Genomic DNA, 18900 nt, shown 5'->3' with positions numbered 1-18900 from the left:
AAAAGGGCTTAATATACTTAGTTTGGAAATCCAGATTCCAACATTTACTCCTGAAATCATTCAATTGATTCCAAAACCTTGTTGTTGTAATTGGTCATTTAATTGATACAAAATGAATCGACAGTCGCTCAATTTAGCCTCTCAAATGTGAGGATAAGACTGACATCTCGCTCTTTTCTTGGTGTTTAAATCTATGGTCTGCTTCACACTGCCCTTACATAAAATTATTTTAAAATATGATGCATCTACTTTTTTATCTACTGATTTTTATCCTCTCCCGAGAATGCCCGAGCTGCGTGCAGACCTTTAAACTGTAACCTCGTCTTTCTTCTTCTTAATTTCTGCTAGCTGGCCTGTCCTGCCCTGTGTGTAATTCAGCATTGGAGCCTGTTATGTAAGAGTGAATTTGTTTTGCTGCTCTTTAGCCTGAGGTCCTCTCAGTCTCAGCAGCAGCAGCAGCAGCAGCAGCAGCAACAGCAGCAGCAGCAGCAGCAGCAGCAGCAGCAGCATCATCATCAAGCAGCATCAAGCAGCATCACTCCAGCCATGTTGTGCTGCAGAGTGAGGGGAGCTGTGAGCATGAAAAGGACAAAATCCACTGTTCCAAAGCGACAGCGATGGAGGGGAATGAAAGAGATGGCTGGAGATGGGGTCGAGGAGGACACTCGGCTGCTTTATGTAACACAGTGTAGATACACGGGTATAAAATGTACAAAGAGCAAACAGGACAGAGAGGGAATTGGTTGCAAACATCTGAGCCCAGTGACATGAACACCTGAGCTCAGCATTGACTGAGTTATTGTGTAACCAATGTGTAACCTTGCTATTCTCTACTGTACACTATCAACATTTGCTCTCTAAAGCTGCTGCAAAATGAAGGACAGAAGAAGAAAATGATGGCTTTGAAACAGCAAGTTAAATGCAAATGCAAAACAAGGCTAACTATACATACTTTTTCCCCCATTATTTTCATTTAAGGTTAAAAATTAAAGACAAAACATTTGATTGTTTACGAGAATTTAAATCTCAGGTCAGCAAAGCACTGAGGTTATCAACCGCTCCAGTGAAACCCATACAAGTTAAATTCTCCAGGTGGGCTCGCCGCTCTTGAACACTGATTGATACAGATTTTAATGCTGGTTTTTAAAGGGTCAGTTCAACCAAATTACAAAAAAACAACATATTCTCACTTGCCTTTAGTTTTGAGCTTATTTCATTCTTGACCTCAGCTCAAGGTCTACGTACTCGCTTGTCTGGGAGCTTTCAGACATATCACATGGTCTTCATCAGCAGATTGAGTTCGCTCAGTTGCTTTTGAAACCGGCTGTTATTCTGGGCACCTCCAGAACTTCAGCTTGACAATTCATTCTTGGAAAAAGCAGCCGAACAATCTCATTTCAAGGTCCACGTATTAATTTTTTCACCTTGTTTTTGTCTTTTTTGTTCAGGTTTGAGATTCAGATATCGCTCTGCTTTGCTGTTGAATTTTTTAAATGTAATAAATGGTAAATTCCATTAATGGAGGAAGAAATCTCAAAATAAACAGAATCAAAATGATCTGCATGGTTAATACTACTAGAAGTAAATGAGAAAATATGATTTTTTGTAACCCGGGAGAACTGACCTTTTAAACTTTGCCACTCCTCAAGCTGTCTGACTAAATCCGATAGATTACAGTGGCACGCTTAGTTTTTAGTGTCACTCTTTTTGATAAGTCTAATCATGATCATCATGATCAGGCTAATATTCCAGAAAAAAACATTAATCTTCTAGTTCTGCAAGAATATATGGTTTTAAAGTGGTAAAATATCAGGTCTAAACACACGTATTGACTGTAGGAAGCTTTAACATTTAAAATATGCCCTTCAAAATCTCATTTTGGTCCAATTTCACTGCACACACTTCATCTGCCGCTGCTGCAAAGCCTCCCTCCTCTTCTCCCTGCAGCTTAGCTGTCCGTTTGCTCATGTCCCTCTCTTACAGATGAGTGAATCTGAAACCTGTGTGTGTGTGTGTGTGTGTGTGTGTGTGTGTGTGAAAGAGTGAGGGCCTGTCTAATCGAGAGGTTGGAGTCTCCAGGTACTTCTGAGGATGATCAAAAGCTACAGAACTGGGCTTGAATATAGAAGAACTGCGGCATAGAAGGAACTGTTTGTTTCCTTGTGTGCATCAAATACAACTAATTTACAACAGATTTAGTAAACATTATGTTCAATATTAACCAAAAAATCTGCAAGTCATTTAGAAGACATTTTAAAAATACTGAATATCCAATTAGGAAACGTGCTATGCTTTCGTCAAACCAGAACTTTACGAACTTGGTGATCTACCGCTCTTTCATAAAGTCATGGGTTTTAAACAGCAGATGGTGTACAGTGCATCTCATCCTGGAACGGGTTTTTAAATCCATATGCATCTTGACTCGCATCCTACGAGCTCTCGGTTGTTTACAATTTTCACCAGAAGGCCAAGTAGCACTTCAAAGTGACAAGCAAACACGACACTGTCACTCAGTGAAATCCCCTCGGTGCTCTTGGGAGTTTGTTTCCCTTCGCCTTCTTCCCTCCAGAACAAACCGTGTTGAATCGGTTCGGGTGCAGGCTTTATTATTAGCTCCGGGACAATTAGGTGGGCTGGAGAGAGGTTAGTGTGAACCTGTCTCTCTCTCTGTCATCTGGAGCTGTGGATGGGCGGTAACACTCTCCCTCAGCTGCTCCCTCGGGAGGCTAAAAATACCCAACACAAACAAATAGGACAAAACAGCCTCAACAACAGTAGAGAGGAGAGAATGCAATACTGAGACGGAGACAGAAAGCAAGAGAAGAAGAGCGAGTTCAGACATCAGTATTTGTTGGATATGGCAAGTGGCTCCAACTTTCATTGAATAATCAGAATAAAAGGCATCCAAACCATTCTAACAGAGTTAGAGCTGCAACGATTAATTGATTAACTGATAAGTCGATCAATAGAATATAAATTTGCAGCTATTTTGATAATTGTTTATATATAATAACATTTTTAAAGTAGAAAATGGCCAAAATTTCAAGACATTTGTGAGGATTTGCTGCTATTCTTGTTCTTGTTTGATAATAAATTCAATAAGTTTGGATTTTGGACAGCTGATTGACCAGAAGAGGCAATTTGATGACATCAGCTTGGACATAAGAAAACTATGACAGACATGTTTCACTGTTTTCAGGCATTTTATAGACCTAACGATCAATTGATTAATGGAGAAAATAATTGGTGGAGCCCTACACAGATTCACTTCTCAAATACAGAAGCATTAACACCAGCAGACACCTGTCCTATACATAAATACACATATATCAGCTTTCCTACTAAAGTCTCCTTCTTATCTAACTTATAAACATGAACACACGTCTTATCCTGCAGCCAACGAGCCCCCAAACAAATATTCACCAGGGGAAAAGTGCACCGCTAACATCAGTTAGCAGGCTGGATAGCTAATTAGCTGCTTAGCCACAGTACATTAAACAGGATGTTAACATACCTGCAAATGTCACTTCAGACCCATATGATGCTGGTTTGGTCGTTGCTCTTTAAAATCCGTGGGTGACTCTTTATTATAGAGACCTCTTATTTCCTGTTAATTATCTGAGTAATTTGCAGGTTTTTAACAATTATTTTTTAAGGACATTTTACAGAGAAGGTGGTGCAATTATGGTACAAATTATAAGAAAAACAAAATCAAAAAGTTGTTTCAGTTGGTAAGTACAAACTCATTATATTTGGGTTCATACACAGTTGTTAATTTGCAACAATTCTTGAACAGACAGAAATGACTGAAAACTACATATTAGCATATTAAAGTCTATAAAAAACTCTAATAGAAACATCCTAACATGCTAATATATTGAGAGTCCAATTTATGAAGAAACTACATATGAACCCAAATATACTTAGTGGACATCAACTAAACCAACTTAACACCAAGTTTCACTGCCCTTGTTCTAAAAATGTATCCTTAAATACTCTGAAAATTTCCAGGAAAAGACACACTGTCTGTCCATGACTTGTAGCTACAGCAGTTAGTTTACTTTGTCTGTCGTTCGGTGTAGCACTACATCAGTAACCTGCCAGCTAATGTCAATCAAACAAGCCTCTGACACTCTCCTCCAGCCAGCTGAGAAAAAATTGGAGCCTTTCTAGTAATTTTCCAAAGAGCTTTTTTCTTTATCATAATTTAACAAAAAGACACGTTGACATTAATTTTGAATGTAAAGAGGGATGATTAAATGTATTTTCAGAGCCAGACTAACACATGGGATGAGATTTGTTGACCATAAGAGCTTCACTTCCATAATTATACTTATTCATTCTTATATGTTATTGTTGCTCTTCAATGGAGCAATAAAATGCTTTTTTTTCCACGTCTAGTCTGTTAAAGTGGGAAAAAGTCTAAAACTAGCTGCCAGTCTCTCAGATACAGTGTTCCTTTTTGTTCCTTCATACGTGGGCTGTTGTTGATTTTCCTGATGTGAGTCCTGCGGTGAACCCCTGAACGCAAACCAGTCCAAACCGATCTCCTGCCAATCGGACAACTGCTAATGTGTAACCCAAGCGCTCCACATCCATCCTCTGTAACTCTCTCTCTCTGTGAGTCAGATTAGAAGCTAATTGCCATGTGGACTAATTACCTGCTTGCAACAGGCTCCAGCCAGTCACGCGAGCTTTCTAATGCCCTCTTTCTCATTCTGATGGAGGTCCCCATGCGGCTGATTTCCTGTCGCACCGACCAGGAGGCTCCGGCAGCTACGCATCTGCCGCCTGCCTGCCTGTCTGCCTGTCCCTCCTCTTCCTCCCTTCCTTCATTCTCATTTTACATCTCTGTCTTTTATCTCTTTTCTGTCTACTTTCTTGCGTCACTGTTTGTCTCTTGACTGAAAATCATTTGGTTAGTGTGATAAAACAACAGCAGTGGTCATCAGTAGTGCTGAAGGCCTATTTGATGATTTGATCCCATTAGGGAGGGGCTTTGTTGTAATGCTGAAATGATTAGTTGTTTAATTGATCAACAGAAAATTAATCCACCACAGTTTTTATAATCAATTCATTGTTAATTAACTGTCTGTGTGTTGTCTGCCTGCAAATGAGCCTCTGTTTTAATTTGCTAGAGTATATCCTGATCTTTTTAATTACATTAGTGCCGAGCAAAAAGTCAATTAAAGCTACAGTGTGTAGAATTCAGTGGCATCTGGCGGAACGGACTTGGCAGAAATGGAATATAATATTCATTAGTATGTTTTAATTAGTGTTTAATCACCTGGAAATAATAATCATTGTCTTGTTGTTACTTTATAATGAGCCCTTTATATCTACATAGAGAGCGGGTCATCTTCCACGGAGGCCGCCATGTTGCACCGCCATGTTTCTACAGTAGCCCAGAACGGACTACTGGTCCTTTAATCGATTACTCCAACAAGAAGTCTTCTTTTTGTCATTTTTATTGTCCCTTTTGTAGATGATCTGCAGCGTTCATCACCAAATGAAGCATGTTTGTTATGGTAAATGAGCTGCATTTATAGTCCATAACACTTTTCTAGACTACCGACCACTCAAAGCGCTTTTCAACACATGCCAACATTCACCCATTCACACATACATTCACACACTGATGGCAGAAGCTGCCATGCAATGTGCTAGCTTGCTAATCAAGAGCGACACAGTGCTTCACAATGTTTCTAATGCTCACTCACCCATTCACACACATACACACACACACATACACAAAGAGTCATTTGGGTTCAGTTGGGGATCGAACCACCGACCTTCTGATTGGTGGATGACCCACTTTACCTCGTGATGATGATAAATAATCAAAAGGCCATTAGCTTTGTTAAAAAAAGGTATAATATAAATATGCTGAAAATCTGGATTTTACAAAATGTACATTTTTAGAACAATAACTCCACTAATCATCCCACTGGCTGCAAAAACGCAAAGAGCTTGAAACTACTCACTGTTTTAATCTATTAGCTGATCAACTGATCATAAATCAGCAACAATTTTGATAATCAATCAATTGCTTTTAAGTAACTTATCAAACAAAAATACTAAAACCAATGCTAAAATTTGGACATAATCTGTTTTATTGTCATAAATTCCCATCTTTTGGGTTTTGGACTGTTGGTCATAACACCAGCTATTGTAGACATCACGTTGGGATCTATAACCATTTTTTGACATTTTACATTAATCAATTAAAAATAGTTGATATATCAATCAATAATGAAAATGATTACTGGTTGCAGCCATAGCCACCAATCTACCTTTCAAAATCACACATGCAGGTATGTATTATCACCTACCTGTGAATTATACACACTGTATGTTTTTGACCTGTCTATGTCTTCATTACTTTTGGGTACCTACTCAAATGTATGCGGCACAGTTATTGATCCTTACTCTGTGACACAAACTAACCCATATTTGGGGTGTTTCTGGACTACTTAAAGATCCCAGCTAATCATAACTGTGGTCTTCTCTAGACTGCTTGCTCAATGAGTCTCATCAGATGGACTGTAGCCTGTCTGTCTCATTGAACTCATTGACTTCTAGTATAGACGTAAAGCTTTCAAGGATATATGGCCGGCAATTTGTATTTTTATTACTGTCAACAAATCTCATGTGCAGAGCCAAACCTACTTACAACTTATTCTTCTGTGCCTTAGTTTTTGTTGTCTGTAAACTATTAAAAACACATCCATGAGCCATACTGTTGCACTGGGTGACATTTTCCTTCATAATGAAGATAATGTCTACCGTAGTTTCTTGTGGAATCTGCCTTACACAGAACTACTCTCCAGAGACTGAAAATGTGATCGCTGTTATGCTTTGGAGCTGTTTCTAAACAAACTACAGTAATCATTGCCTTTGTGATGAAGGAACATGTCACCCAGTGCGACAGTGTGGCTCATAGATGTGTTTTTAATAGTTTTTGGACAACAATAGAAGTCTACAGCACAGAGGAATAAGATATATCAGGCTTTGGATACACACACAATAACTGTAAGTAGGATCAGTTGTTGGTTTTGGTGTTTTCATGGGATTTGTTGGCAATAAGAAAAATATAGAGTACAACAAAGAGTAGAGTATGCCATAGAGAATGGCAACAAATAACATATTTTGACTACTGCTGAGCTTCTGGCTCAGAAAGGAAAAGCACAACAACTTCTCAGCAAGGAAAGGAAAGGTTGATGGCCTCGGTATTAAATCAATGCCTTTAATTCTCTGATAATCATGATGACTAATGCTGAAAGCTTTCTTCAGCTGCTGTGATATCTGTGAAACATGTTACAATCAGCAGCAATGACTGTTCAAAAATGATATCGTCCTAAATCACTCTGGAAAAATGAACAAACAGATTACACCTCAGCGATGCCAATTCCACCTCAGCTGCTTCAACAATAAAAAAAAAAAATCACTAGCAAATGAGACGTATCACCAGCTTGCATTGTGTTTAGTAGATAAACTGTTTATGGGACCATGATGCCTGCTGTCTTCGTTGAATACAATGATACATCTAAAGGGGTTTATCCTGAGTTAATCTGCAACAAATCATCATGGGAAAAGGCCACATGATTCATACCGTTTCATATATTCTCAGCCTGTTAACAAGCAGTCACTTGAATGAGGTGAGAAACCTTGAGATGCGTCACGATGGAAGAAACTTGTCTCACATGACATGACAGCTCACACAGTTTATCTTGCAGGAAGTGCACTATATTAAAAGGCAGACAGAGAACAAGTGTAAGGTGCAAGATTAGCAATTCACCCCTGAACTTTACAACAGAGCCGTGGCACATGTGGCAACGCCGAACGCCGCCTGTTGCTAACATGATTTGCTGGCGAACTGGCCCTGGAGTAGTGAGGGTTCAGCAGAAACAGACGCCGACCATCAGAGGACACAGACAAAGAGGGGAAAAATTAAATTGTATTCATTGTCTATCAGATTAATCTCTGTCTGATGAGAGCACAGATGAGAAAAACATATCAAACAAAGAACCCGTAATCAAAATCTCTGGCTCTCGTCGTCCAACTGTTAGCTTGATATGATTTCCCTTCTTCTTATCCTTCGCCTACTGAATAAAAACATTCTAGTGTGCAACCAGACTTGATAGCACTTTAATCTAAATGGTATTTTCCACAAATAAACCTTCATCTGTCACTGTTTGCATCCCCTTTCACGTGCTGTTTTTTTTTGCATTCGGAAAGGAGGGTAATTACTGTTAATAAATGTATGATTTGCAGTGCAGAGGTGGGAAAGAGGTCAAGTGATCTGCAGCATATTGAGAGCAGGAGAGAGAGAGAGAAAACTCTAGCCAGAGCAAGAGGTCATTGTTGAGTTCTCAACAATAATAACATCAGTTCAATATAAAATTGGAGCTCCAGATTGGATTTGATTGGTGCAGATGTCAAGGAGTGTATAGTAAAGGCTCCCATTTTGGGCAGCAGATACGAGAGGGTTTTTAGGATTGGATTACTCTTATGTTAGGCTGGAGGTTTTGATTGGTTTAGGGAATGTAAAATAAGGAAAGAAAAGGTAGAGAAAGAAGGTGGAGGTAAATCATAGGCAAGGAGAGAAAAAGAAGGAACTGTGGCGAAAGCAAACAAAGAGAGGAAATGAAAACAAAGGAATGGAAAAGAAAGGAAAGATAATTGGAGGGAATGAGAGGGTTATGGAGAGGAGAGCGAAAGAAAGAAATGTAATGGAAGCAAATGAGGAGAGGGGAAATTAAGAGAGGAAATGAGAGGAAAATGAGAGAAAGAGAATGAACAGTAAGGTGAGGAAAAGAAAGAGGTGAAGACAGTAAGAAAGGAAAGAAAAGACAGGAAAATAAGAGTACAGGGAGGAAATGAGGAGGGAGAAATAGAGGAAAAATAGGAAAACAAATGGAAGATAATGGAAGGAGAAAAGTAAAGGAAAGATAAGGAAAAGAAAGAAAGAAAGAAAGAAAGAAAGGAAGGAGAAGGAAATAATGGGACAGTGAATGGAAGGTCATGAGAAGAGGAGAAACAACGAGGGGAAAGAAAAGGAGAGAAAAGATAATGCAAGACGTTGAGGAGAGGAAACAAGAGAGAGAATGAGACAAGAGAGGAGAGGGGAAATGAAGGAAAGGAAAGGAAGAGAAAAGAAATGAGGAAAAGAAGGAAAGGGAAATGACAGGAAAGGTAACAGGGAAATGAGAAGATGAGAGGAAAAACAAAGAGAGGAAAGGAGAGGAGAGGTCTTCATCAGTGCTTGTTTATAAGCCAGCAGCTCGGCGCTCCTCAACCACAGCTGGAGCTCAGAGAGAAACCAATGGGCTAAATCGAACTCAGTGACACGGGTGGTGATTACTAGTGCTTGCTGCTGTTTTGCCGCCTGGCCTGGAAGCCTGGCAGGTTGATGGAGAGCAACCTATGAATAGCAAAACAATTTACTACAAAGTACTAAAACCTGATTTTTTTTTCAAATGAATGCTTTTTGACCTGACAGGCAGACAGAAATGACCCGTTGATGGCATGTTGAGGTGGATTGAGCTTCACATGACTAAGACTGCCCCCCCCCCCCCCCCCCCCCTTCTGTGTTCATTTCCCTGTGTCTCCTGTCTCCTTATTGCTTGCCAGTCCATGAAATTGTCCTTATCTTCATTCAAATTCTGCTCAGGAATACTTTAACAGCAGAATCTCACATTGCTGAACGCATGTTAATCAGAGCAGAACATCAAATAATGACCAGTAATGTGGAAAAAAGGGAGCAGGGTCTATCTTTGCCGTTCCATTTTGTCTGCCCAAAGCTTTCTCCTAATAGGGGTCAAAGTCACACAATCACAGCTGCTGGATGGAGTTCCCCTCGTAGACACGAGGTCAGCATTTGTAATCAACCATTGTCATTGTACAACGCAATCATCCAGCACATTGTCTAAACTGTCTAAACACTGATGCCAACACGACGTCTAAAAAGACTTCTCACAACCAGTCTTATTCACAGTGCTCTCGAAAACATCTAAATTCAGCTACCATGCTACTTTATTCTAAGAAATGAGCAATCTCCTCTTTTATTTAACGAGACGGCTCATATTGTCTGCACATCTGATAGGGCTCAAAGGTCACTGCAAAGAATGGCCCAGTCTGTGGAAGTTGTCGTCATCGCTTACAATAGTAAGAGCGTCAACAGCAATGTTTAAATGTTGTTTCCTCCAAAAGGAACATTGTGAAGTGGACAGACACACCAATTTCTGTTAAAGTGTCATACTGCAGGTACAGCAGCCTGTTGATTGCATTAGGAAAGAGGTGAGAGATGACTGGATGTAGACATCTAAGGAGTAATACAAAGCATGTGAGAACAACAGGTGGGCAGATGGTGTTGTCCTTTATGGGATTGGCATTCAACCAAGATACTTAAACTGTGACCTCATGGTTCTTTGGATGCCAATGTTGGCTGGCAGGGTGGTTATTTGGTCAGTTTGTTCAACATTTTGGTCCAAAGGACAGGCTCAAATGACAAAACAAAACAAAAAACAAACAGGTTTATGCTTAGATGAATGGTAATATTAGTCAGTGTTTTGGTCACAAGTTCTTAAGTTAAACTCTTTGGTCCAGAGTGAAACATCTCATCATCTATTGGGTGGATTTCTGCGTCATCCTAAGAGGATAGTTCCACATGAGTGCAGTTACATTTTGACTTTTAATCTAGTGTCACAAATTTACACTTGTCCAACACAAATTAAACAACAAAATAGATAATTTGTCCATGCCCTCTAGAACAACACATATAAGTATTCGTCATCATCGTTACAGTCATAATCATGCGGTTAAGGTTTGTGGTTAAAAGAAAATAATGCTGACTGATGGACAGGAAATGGGAACTTCCTCTCTCTGCAGACTTTTTGGTTCCAAAACAAATGTCACGAAAGGACTGATGGTGTTGTTTTTCTTGCTATATATTAAACATTAGCATAATAATAAGCTACCTCTGAAGATTAGACTTTTTCACAGCAGACCTTTTGTTTTTGATCAGTCATAGTTGGAAAAACCACAGGTGTTACCAGTGGGTGATTTGTTAATATTAAACAGGGGGGGTGGCCCAACAGGAGGGTTAGGTTTAGAGTTAGGGTTAACCTTAACCCTAATCCTAGGACTGCAGGATTATCATATAGGCCTAGCCTAATTCTTGACAATTGCAGTCCAGAACTGCTATTAGGTTTAATACATACTTTGTGTAGGCCTATTTTTTTTATCTGGATGTGGACATTAAGCATTTTAATAATGCTTATTTTTCAAAACACACTGCAGTATAAACTTTACCTTGAATTATGTCACTGTAGCAGCTGAGCACAATGTGGTCAGTGCAGGTTCATTTCCTCAGTCACATTACCTGCTCCACTCCCAGGTTACACAAAACATCTATAGTCATAACTATATCTGTAGTCATGTCTCCCAAATATAACTAAATTATTTTGTCACAGAGGTGGCTTGGTATGACGGTGTATTTTTAGCAGCACAGACGCTACTGAATGATCATAGAAATATTATAGGAATATTATAGGAAGCAGTGTGTCTCTATGATCATCTCGCTCTTCTGCGAATACATGTTGCTACTTGTCACTTTGATCATGAAGGTGACACTGCTCTATAGAGTATAAAGGCTGTAATATAGTGTAGAATTGAGTATTTATAGTATATAGTTTAGAGAATATTATAGATCCAAGACGAAACTGACAGAAAGGCAGGACTGAGAGAAAAAATTGCAATTACAAATCTGTCTGCCACTTCAGCACCAGGGACAGCGCCATGGATTTATCAATACACAGCACAGTTAGGCTACTGATATTTCAGAGCCATGGTCGGGGCCATAGATTCTAACTTGCACAAACCTTAGTCAGATAAAGGTTGAATGAGTCAGGCAGACTAGACTAACATCTTCAACTAAACAACCCCTCTGCCCTTGTACTCTCTCTGCTACTAGGGGATGGAGAGGGGTGTGGCCAGTTAAAATGCAATTTGGTCATTTTGGTCAACAAGGGGGACGGCATTCCCTGTCATCCTCCCTCAAATCGCTTACTGGGTGTTACTAATAACATTAACATCCCAGTAAGTGTAAGTAAGCCATGACATTGTGACATCCTCTACAGTTTCACCCTCTACAGGATTAGTTTTTAACATTTCAAAATGTATTTGGTATTCAAGTACAAACTTTTTATTGAATATATCAAAACTGATCCAAAAGATCCTATGCAATTATTGTAATTTCTAAAATATGTGTTGATTTTTAGTCACTGAAATCTCCTTATTCTTGACACTTTTTACAACAATTGATCAGTAGTTTAATTTAACTTTATGACACATGTTGATTCATTTGGACACACCGTTGAGCTGTATATCATCTCGGTGAACCTTGAAAGGAAAGCAAATGCTTTGTGTTTAATTAAAGCAGTGACCGCCTGGTGTTTGGTGACTGCTCTTTTCAAAGCATGCTGTCTGAAAGTCTGTACCCAGACTGTGCTGGTAGAACTGCAATGTGATTATAGAGGAGCAGGCAGCTTAAATATGATTTGCTTTTTATATGATCCAGAGGGAACAGCAAATCACTGGCCACGTGTTCTTTGGAAACAGTGGAAGTCTCGCCTTGAACAAGATAAACATATTTTTATTCGACATGTATGGCACAATAACACATACATGTTGTACCTTAGACAATATGTGGTTGAAATTGTGTTTGTGTAGCCATAAAGAAGACTATGTACGTTTTTTGCTAGTAGACTGGTTCAGTAAAGTGAAGACAAGAGCAGAAATCTTTTGATGTGTGCTGACCGTGATGACCTGAAAGTGTTACCATGCCCCTTGAATTGGCTTTCATGACATGATAATGTGCCCTTCATTTCAGCTAGATTAGAAAGCTTTTCTTTTTACCTTGCTGAAGCTAAAGTTAGCTATTTCAATCTGCATGGCTGTTATTTTGTGAGGGGGTGGGGGGGCATGAGGGAGAGGGAAAAGGGAAGGAGGCTCTGAAATATCAAAGCCTTGCTTAAATCTCTACAGTCAATATAGCCTCCATTTGCCACAGCATGATAAGTTTTGGCTTAAAAGATGGTTCTGTGTGACTGATCTGATTCTTCTGGCAGTTTGTTTGAGAAGAAAACAGACATATTTTGTCTGACACTTAAATTTAGCTACATCATGTATAACAGATATCTTACTTGCTGGTACTCCATGCCGATGGGTAATGGCTCAATCCAAACTAAATACTAAATACGCAAATATATCAGTTTTTGTATAATCAAGCCAACATTTCTTTTTAAATAATAACTCAACTGTGTGATATATCAAGCAGTTAGACTGATACCACTGGTTGTTAGTGTACTGTAGGAATAATCTAACCTGAACGGACCTTATCTGAACACATGTGCATAAACATGCTCAGTTATTACTATAATGGGAGAAAATAATGACTTTTCCTGAATGTACAAATGATCTGAAGCCACAAGGGTAATGATGACATGTTCCTCGCACAGCGACCTAGACGCTGTATCTTATTTTTGTTTCTTTTAGATTAAATATATCTTGAGTCATGGTGTGTCACAAGCTATCTGTGACACACTCTATTAAGATAATGCTACGAATTATCCTTCAGCATGCAAAGGAAGATAGACAAGAGGATGTTGCCTACTCTTTGACACACAATGAATTGACTCACTTCAGTTGCCAGCTCAGAGAAACTTCACTGAAAAATGACTCAACTCTATTTAATTATTGTGGATTTTATTGGGCTTTTAGTATTTTTCCCTGTAAAGACTAAATTTAATCAGAATTAATTCAGAATCATAGCTTTCATCAATGCTGAAATCAACTTCCATTTGCACTTGCACGTTCCTGTCTGACTTCTATTTCTCTTGTGCCCCCCTCCAGCAACCTCACAGCATCGTCCAGCGTCGCCTCCTGGAGGGAAACATCACGCGGCTGCGAGGGGAGGCCCGGGACCCCAGCTCTAGGGTTCGTTCCCCTCTCGCTGACACCAAGGACGGACCGGCCGACGCCGAGGAGAGGAGCGAGAGCACAGCTGACGACTCCACAGAGGAGAGAGAGTCTCTGGAGGAAAGTGAGAGGAGCCTACGGTCGGATGAGGAGGATGACAGCAGTGAAGCCGGGGCCAGACAGACAGCTGAGAAGACCGAGGGCACGGAGAGCTCGACCCTCCTCACAGCTCTGGTTGTTCAATGCAAGGTACCACACTGTGTAAAATGTCTCTCCTCGCTCACATTCAATGCTTTGACACCTTACTACTGCATAAAAACTGAAAACAAGAGTGGATACAAAGACAGCAGCATTCTACTCCTATGACTCATCATTTATAGCCAACACTTCATTTATTCTCCTTTTACAACACAACAAAAGCTTGGCAGGACCCGGTGGCTGATTGACTGGATCAGAAAAACAGACAACTGAGTCATTTAGTGACTAAAAATCCAACCTTACCATGTCCACGTGGGCCCAAAATGGATTGAATATAGGTTACAGGGGCAACAATTGCATGGGCTTGAAATGGGCAAAGTGTGTGGGCCTCAGGACAAAAGGAGGAAACAAAACGTGAGGAAAATGTGTGCAGTAGCCTATTGAAACCCATGTTTAACCCATGTGGTAACCAACAGACAACCCTACCCATGGGGGCCCACAAGTTTTGCCCACTTGTACCCCATGTTGTCCCCTTAAAGCTCCCTTGAACAGGTGAGCCAACTGTCAATCAACACCCACACGGCAGACATCAAAGCTATTATAGGTCTTCAAATCTTATTAATGGAGCAATAATTTCCAAAATGACCACCAGCTCACTTATGAGGGGACCCGAATTTAGCGTTTGAGACCACAATGACTCTTTGAAAAAAATTTACTGATTTAGTATTTCTGGAGAGAAGTTGATGTTTTTTGAATGAGCTGTTGGTGATATGGCATTTTAAGGTACTTCCACATTGACTTCAGCCTCAAGCTGTGGTAACTGCTGCTTGACTTAAGCACAGGGACCATTACAGTTTGAGGTCGCACCAACTATGTGTGGTGTCAATCATCTGGTGTTTACACAGTACAATATTCTTTTGCCCAGCTCGCATGGTAACAAGTTCTTGATACGCTTTGAGCTAAATGGGCGACAATTTGGAGGTTCACTAGTCAAAATATGTGCAAACAACTGTCAGTACAAGCATTTTATGCCTTTGTTAGACATTAAAGAGCTGACAATAAATGCAGGGAGAGGAAGGGGTCCCTTGTATGCAGGAATCCACTTATGGCATAAAAGAATCCCAAGATGCCTGATTTTTTCCTCAACCTTCCCAGTGGCTCCTCAGTGGATTGCTATAGATTTTTCCACAGAGCATACTACAGTGTTGGAGTGCAATGGAAACTCCCTTAGGTACAAGAGTGCAGCAGTGAATGCAGACAGTGCAGAGGGGATGGGGCAGGGTCCATGCTGACAGCTTTAGACAGATACCATGTAATCACAATGTCCCCTGTTTAAATCCAAATGGGGAACTTTGTTGCATGTTATTTCCCCTCTAGCTCAACCCCCAAAAATCCCATGATGATGTTTTCAAATGTCTTGTTTTGTCCGATCAACAGTGCAAAATCCAAAGATGTTCAGTTTGCTATATGACACAGAAAACCTTCAAATCCTCACATATGAGAAACTGCAACTAACAAATGTTTGGTATTTTTGCTCAACAAAATGATTATACGATTATCAAAATAGTTGCTGATTAATTTTCTGTTGTTCAACTAATCGACTAATCGTTGCAGTTCTTGTAGCTACCATCAAATAAGGACAAAAATGTTCAAAGTACATTTATTTTGGGTTAGGGTTAGGATTAATAAATAACCCTAAATCCAACCTTGACTGCAACTAGTGGAGTTAACCCTAAACACACCTAAACCACATGGGAGGATTTTAGGGTATGTTCGATTCTAAATCCTCACCTCTTACCCTGTGATTTAGAGAGAAATGTCAGGTTATTCTCTGGACAACACTGTGGGTTTTAGTGCCAGATTATGGTGCATTTTAAACAACCACTTTAAATGAGACAGGTCTGAAAAAACAGAAGAAAACAGCAGCATTATGCATGCAGTGACTCAGTATTTACGCTTTTATTTGCTGCACATTAAGCATTATGGTTGCCTGGTTTCACATGTAGATGCTCACTGTGGTCACACATCACACAACACACTCAACACTCCGGTGACTAATATATACAGAAAAGTCACACAGAATAGTCAAGTAATGATTCAGTCCGTCCTCAGTGTCAGGCCAGCACCTCATGTGATACTTCATGTTTTCAGCTATCAAACAGTGAGTACTTGCTAGGACTAGCAGCAGAGAAAAAAACAAAAATAGAGCTACAAAAAAGTGATTAAATCAAATAAACAGAAGACAAGTTATTCCCATCACACATCTGTGAGAATTTTAGTTTAAATAATATAATTTCTATTCTCTTTAGATGCTCTCATATACATTTTTTTAAACAGAAATCTGCTTGTTGGTGCAGAAACAGAAGATAAATTTGGTGTTTGGTTTACTGACAACACTGCTATATATTTCTTTTTAAAAAACAACATATCAGATTTTGTCAGGGATTGAAATAATTGTCCTGAACTAATTTCCATCGATGTTTACTTGTGTTTTCACAGTCTACCAACTATTTAATTGACTGAAATGAATCAACAACAAGCTTTATCATTGATTAGTCACTTATCATGCAGAAATACCCTCCAAAAATACTCTTCAAGTCACTCTTTGCAGACTTTCTCTGCATTATATCTTTGTATACTTTGGGGTTCTGAACTGTTGGTCAGACAAAATTAGCAATTTAGACTTTTTTGGGGGGTCTGGGTGACTGTGATGGGGTTTACGGTAATAATTAATTACAGTCCCATAGCCTGTCTTATAACTTGACATTCTTTTCATGCAAAAACATGTACTCTTTCATTGTTTCATTCTCTATTAAATCTAACCAAGAGCAAACAAAGTAGATAGTAGATATCATTAAAAACATAACCCACTATGTCCACGGGCCAAAGAGGTAATATTTTGGCAATTTGAATTCTAGTTAGGCAGAAATGCAGATTGGCATGACACCAAGGACAGAGCTGTATCAACACCATGATGCCCTCAAGGCTTGTTAGTAAGCTCAAGGATCTGGGCCTGAACACAGCAGACTTTGTGATGGACCGCGTCCAGGTGGCGAGAGTGGACAACCACACCTCTTCTCTGCTGACTCTCAGCATGGGAGCACCACAGGGATACGTCCTCCGTCCCCTCCTGCACTCCCTCTACACCCACGACTGTGTGCCGACGAAGGCTACAAACACCAGCAGTTGTGGGGTTGATTTTCTGCGGTAATGATTCGACCTTCAGGGAGGAGGTGACCATCCTGGAACGGTGGTGCCAAGACAAACACCTCTCCCTGAACATCTCCAAGACCACAGAGGTCTTTGTGGATAACAGGGGGGAGGGGCACTCACCCCCAAGTCACCATTAATAGCACAGTGGTGGCGAGGGTAACAATTTCAAATATCAGGGAGTTGACATCCATGAAGACCTGACATGGGCCCCAAATCCTCAGACACCTCTACTGGGGCATCATAGAGAGCCTGTTGCTTCATCACCCGGTACAGCAGCTGTACCAGCACAGACCCCAAGGTGCTGTGGAGGATGGTGCACACTGCCCAGCACATCAGCAGGTGTGAGCTGCCCAGCCTGCAGGAGCTGTACACCCAGTGGTGCCTCAGGAAGTACCTGAGGGTCATTACCCACCCCCACGCAAACACACCACACCACACACACACAGACACAAAGTGCAATCTAACCATCTGTGCAACATCTGATTAATGATTAAATATGCACATTTTACTGCTGTTATACCTTTTATTACTACTTATATTCTGTTTTTATATTTATTGCTTTGTATACTTTTTATTGCTTTTATAGCTTTTATTGCTATTTATATTCTGTTTTTATATTTAATGCCTTATACATATTTATTTACTGTTTTCTGTAATGGAGCCTCCCAGCCAAAGAATTTCACGAGTGTACTTGTACGACCGGAGTGACAATAAACATCTCGAATCACTTTTCATCCGTTGCAAGAAATCAATACAGCGATATAAAAGAATCCCTGCTCCCAGAGGTGTTTAAAGTATGCAGCGCAGCGTCTGTGGATCCTGTATGTGTGTGTGTGTGCATGTATTTAAAATCAGTAGAACACTTAAGACTTTTTCTAGTGGATTCAGCGTTTTCACCTATTACTCATTGTGCTTTGCTTGGTTTTATCATCAACTTATTAAATGCAAAGTGTTCCCCGGTTACTCATTCAGCAGCTATTTTTAAACTTCAACAAGAGAGAGAGAGAGAGAGAGAGAGGGATTTTTGCACCGGCGGGACTGAGACAAAAGAGCAGGTTTGTGGTGCTGCTGATAAGCCTGTGTGCCTGTGAGGACAAAGAGGGCTCAGCTCAGCCTGTACAGAGTGTGAGGGATCAAAACAAGGCTCATGGAAACTGAACGTGTTTATTTCCAAGGGGGGGAAATGTCCATGAGTCAAGTGGATAAGGTATTGATTTATGAATGATGACGGAAAGGAAAAAGATATACGGACATTGTTCTTGGGAATCAGGTTGGGTGCTGGACAGTAAAACCCTCAGATGTTAGAAAATCTCTTAATATAAAACAACTATTACTGACTAAAACAGACATAAAAAGGGCTCACCATAACTTCTATAATGCTCTTAATTTTTTTTATAAGATGAAAAAAAAGTTGTCAAATGACATTTAAGTAAATAAAAACTCAATCAAAAGATCATTAATGCTAAGGAATACAGAGACAATTATGCAACAGATATATAAAATATACAA

General features: G+C 39.9%; 1 protein-coding gene across 1 annotated transcript in view; it reads left to right on the top strand.

Moving 5' to 3' along the window:
* nrip2 (nuclear receptor interacting protein 2) overlaps positions 1 to 18900 on the top strand; it is a 33339-nt gene that overhangs the window by 4671 nt on the left and 9768 nt on the right. The window contains exon 2 of the mRNA XM_067581666.1: positions 13915 to 14229. Within this exon, the coding sequence (XP_067437767.1) occupies positions 13915 to 14229 (315 nt within the window). The remainder of the gene's footprint in view (positions 1 to 13914; positions 14230 to 18900) is intronic.

This window comes from Thunnus thynnus, chromosome 23 (assembly GCF_963924715.1).
Source record: "Thunnus thynnus chromosome 23, fThuThy2.1, whole genome shotgun sequence".
In the NCBI taxonomy this organism is placed as follows: domain Eukaryota; kingdom Metazoa; phylum Chordata; class Actinopteri; order Scombriformes; family Scombridae; genus Thunnus; species Thunnus thynnus.
Note: the sequence above shows the minus strand (reverse complement) of the source record. Positions and strands in the feature narration are given on the sequence as shown.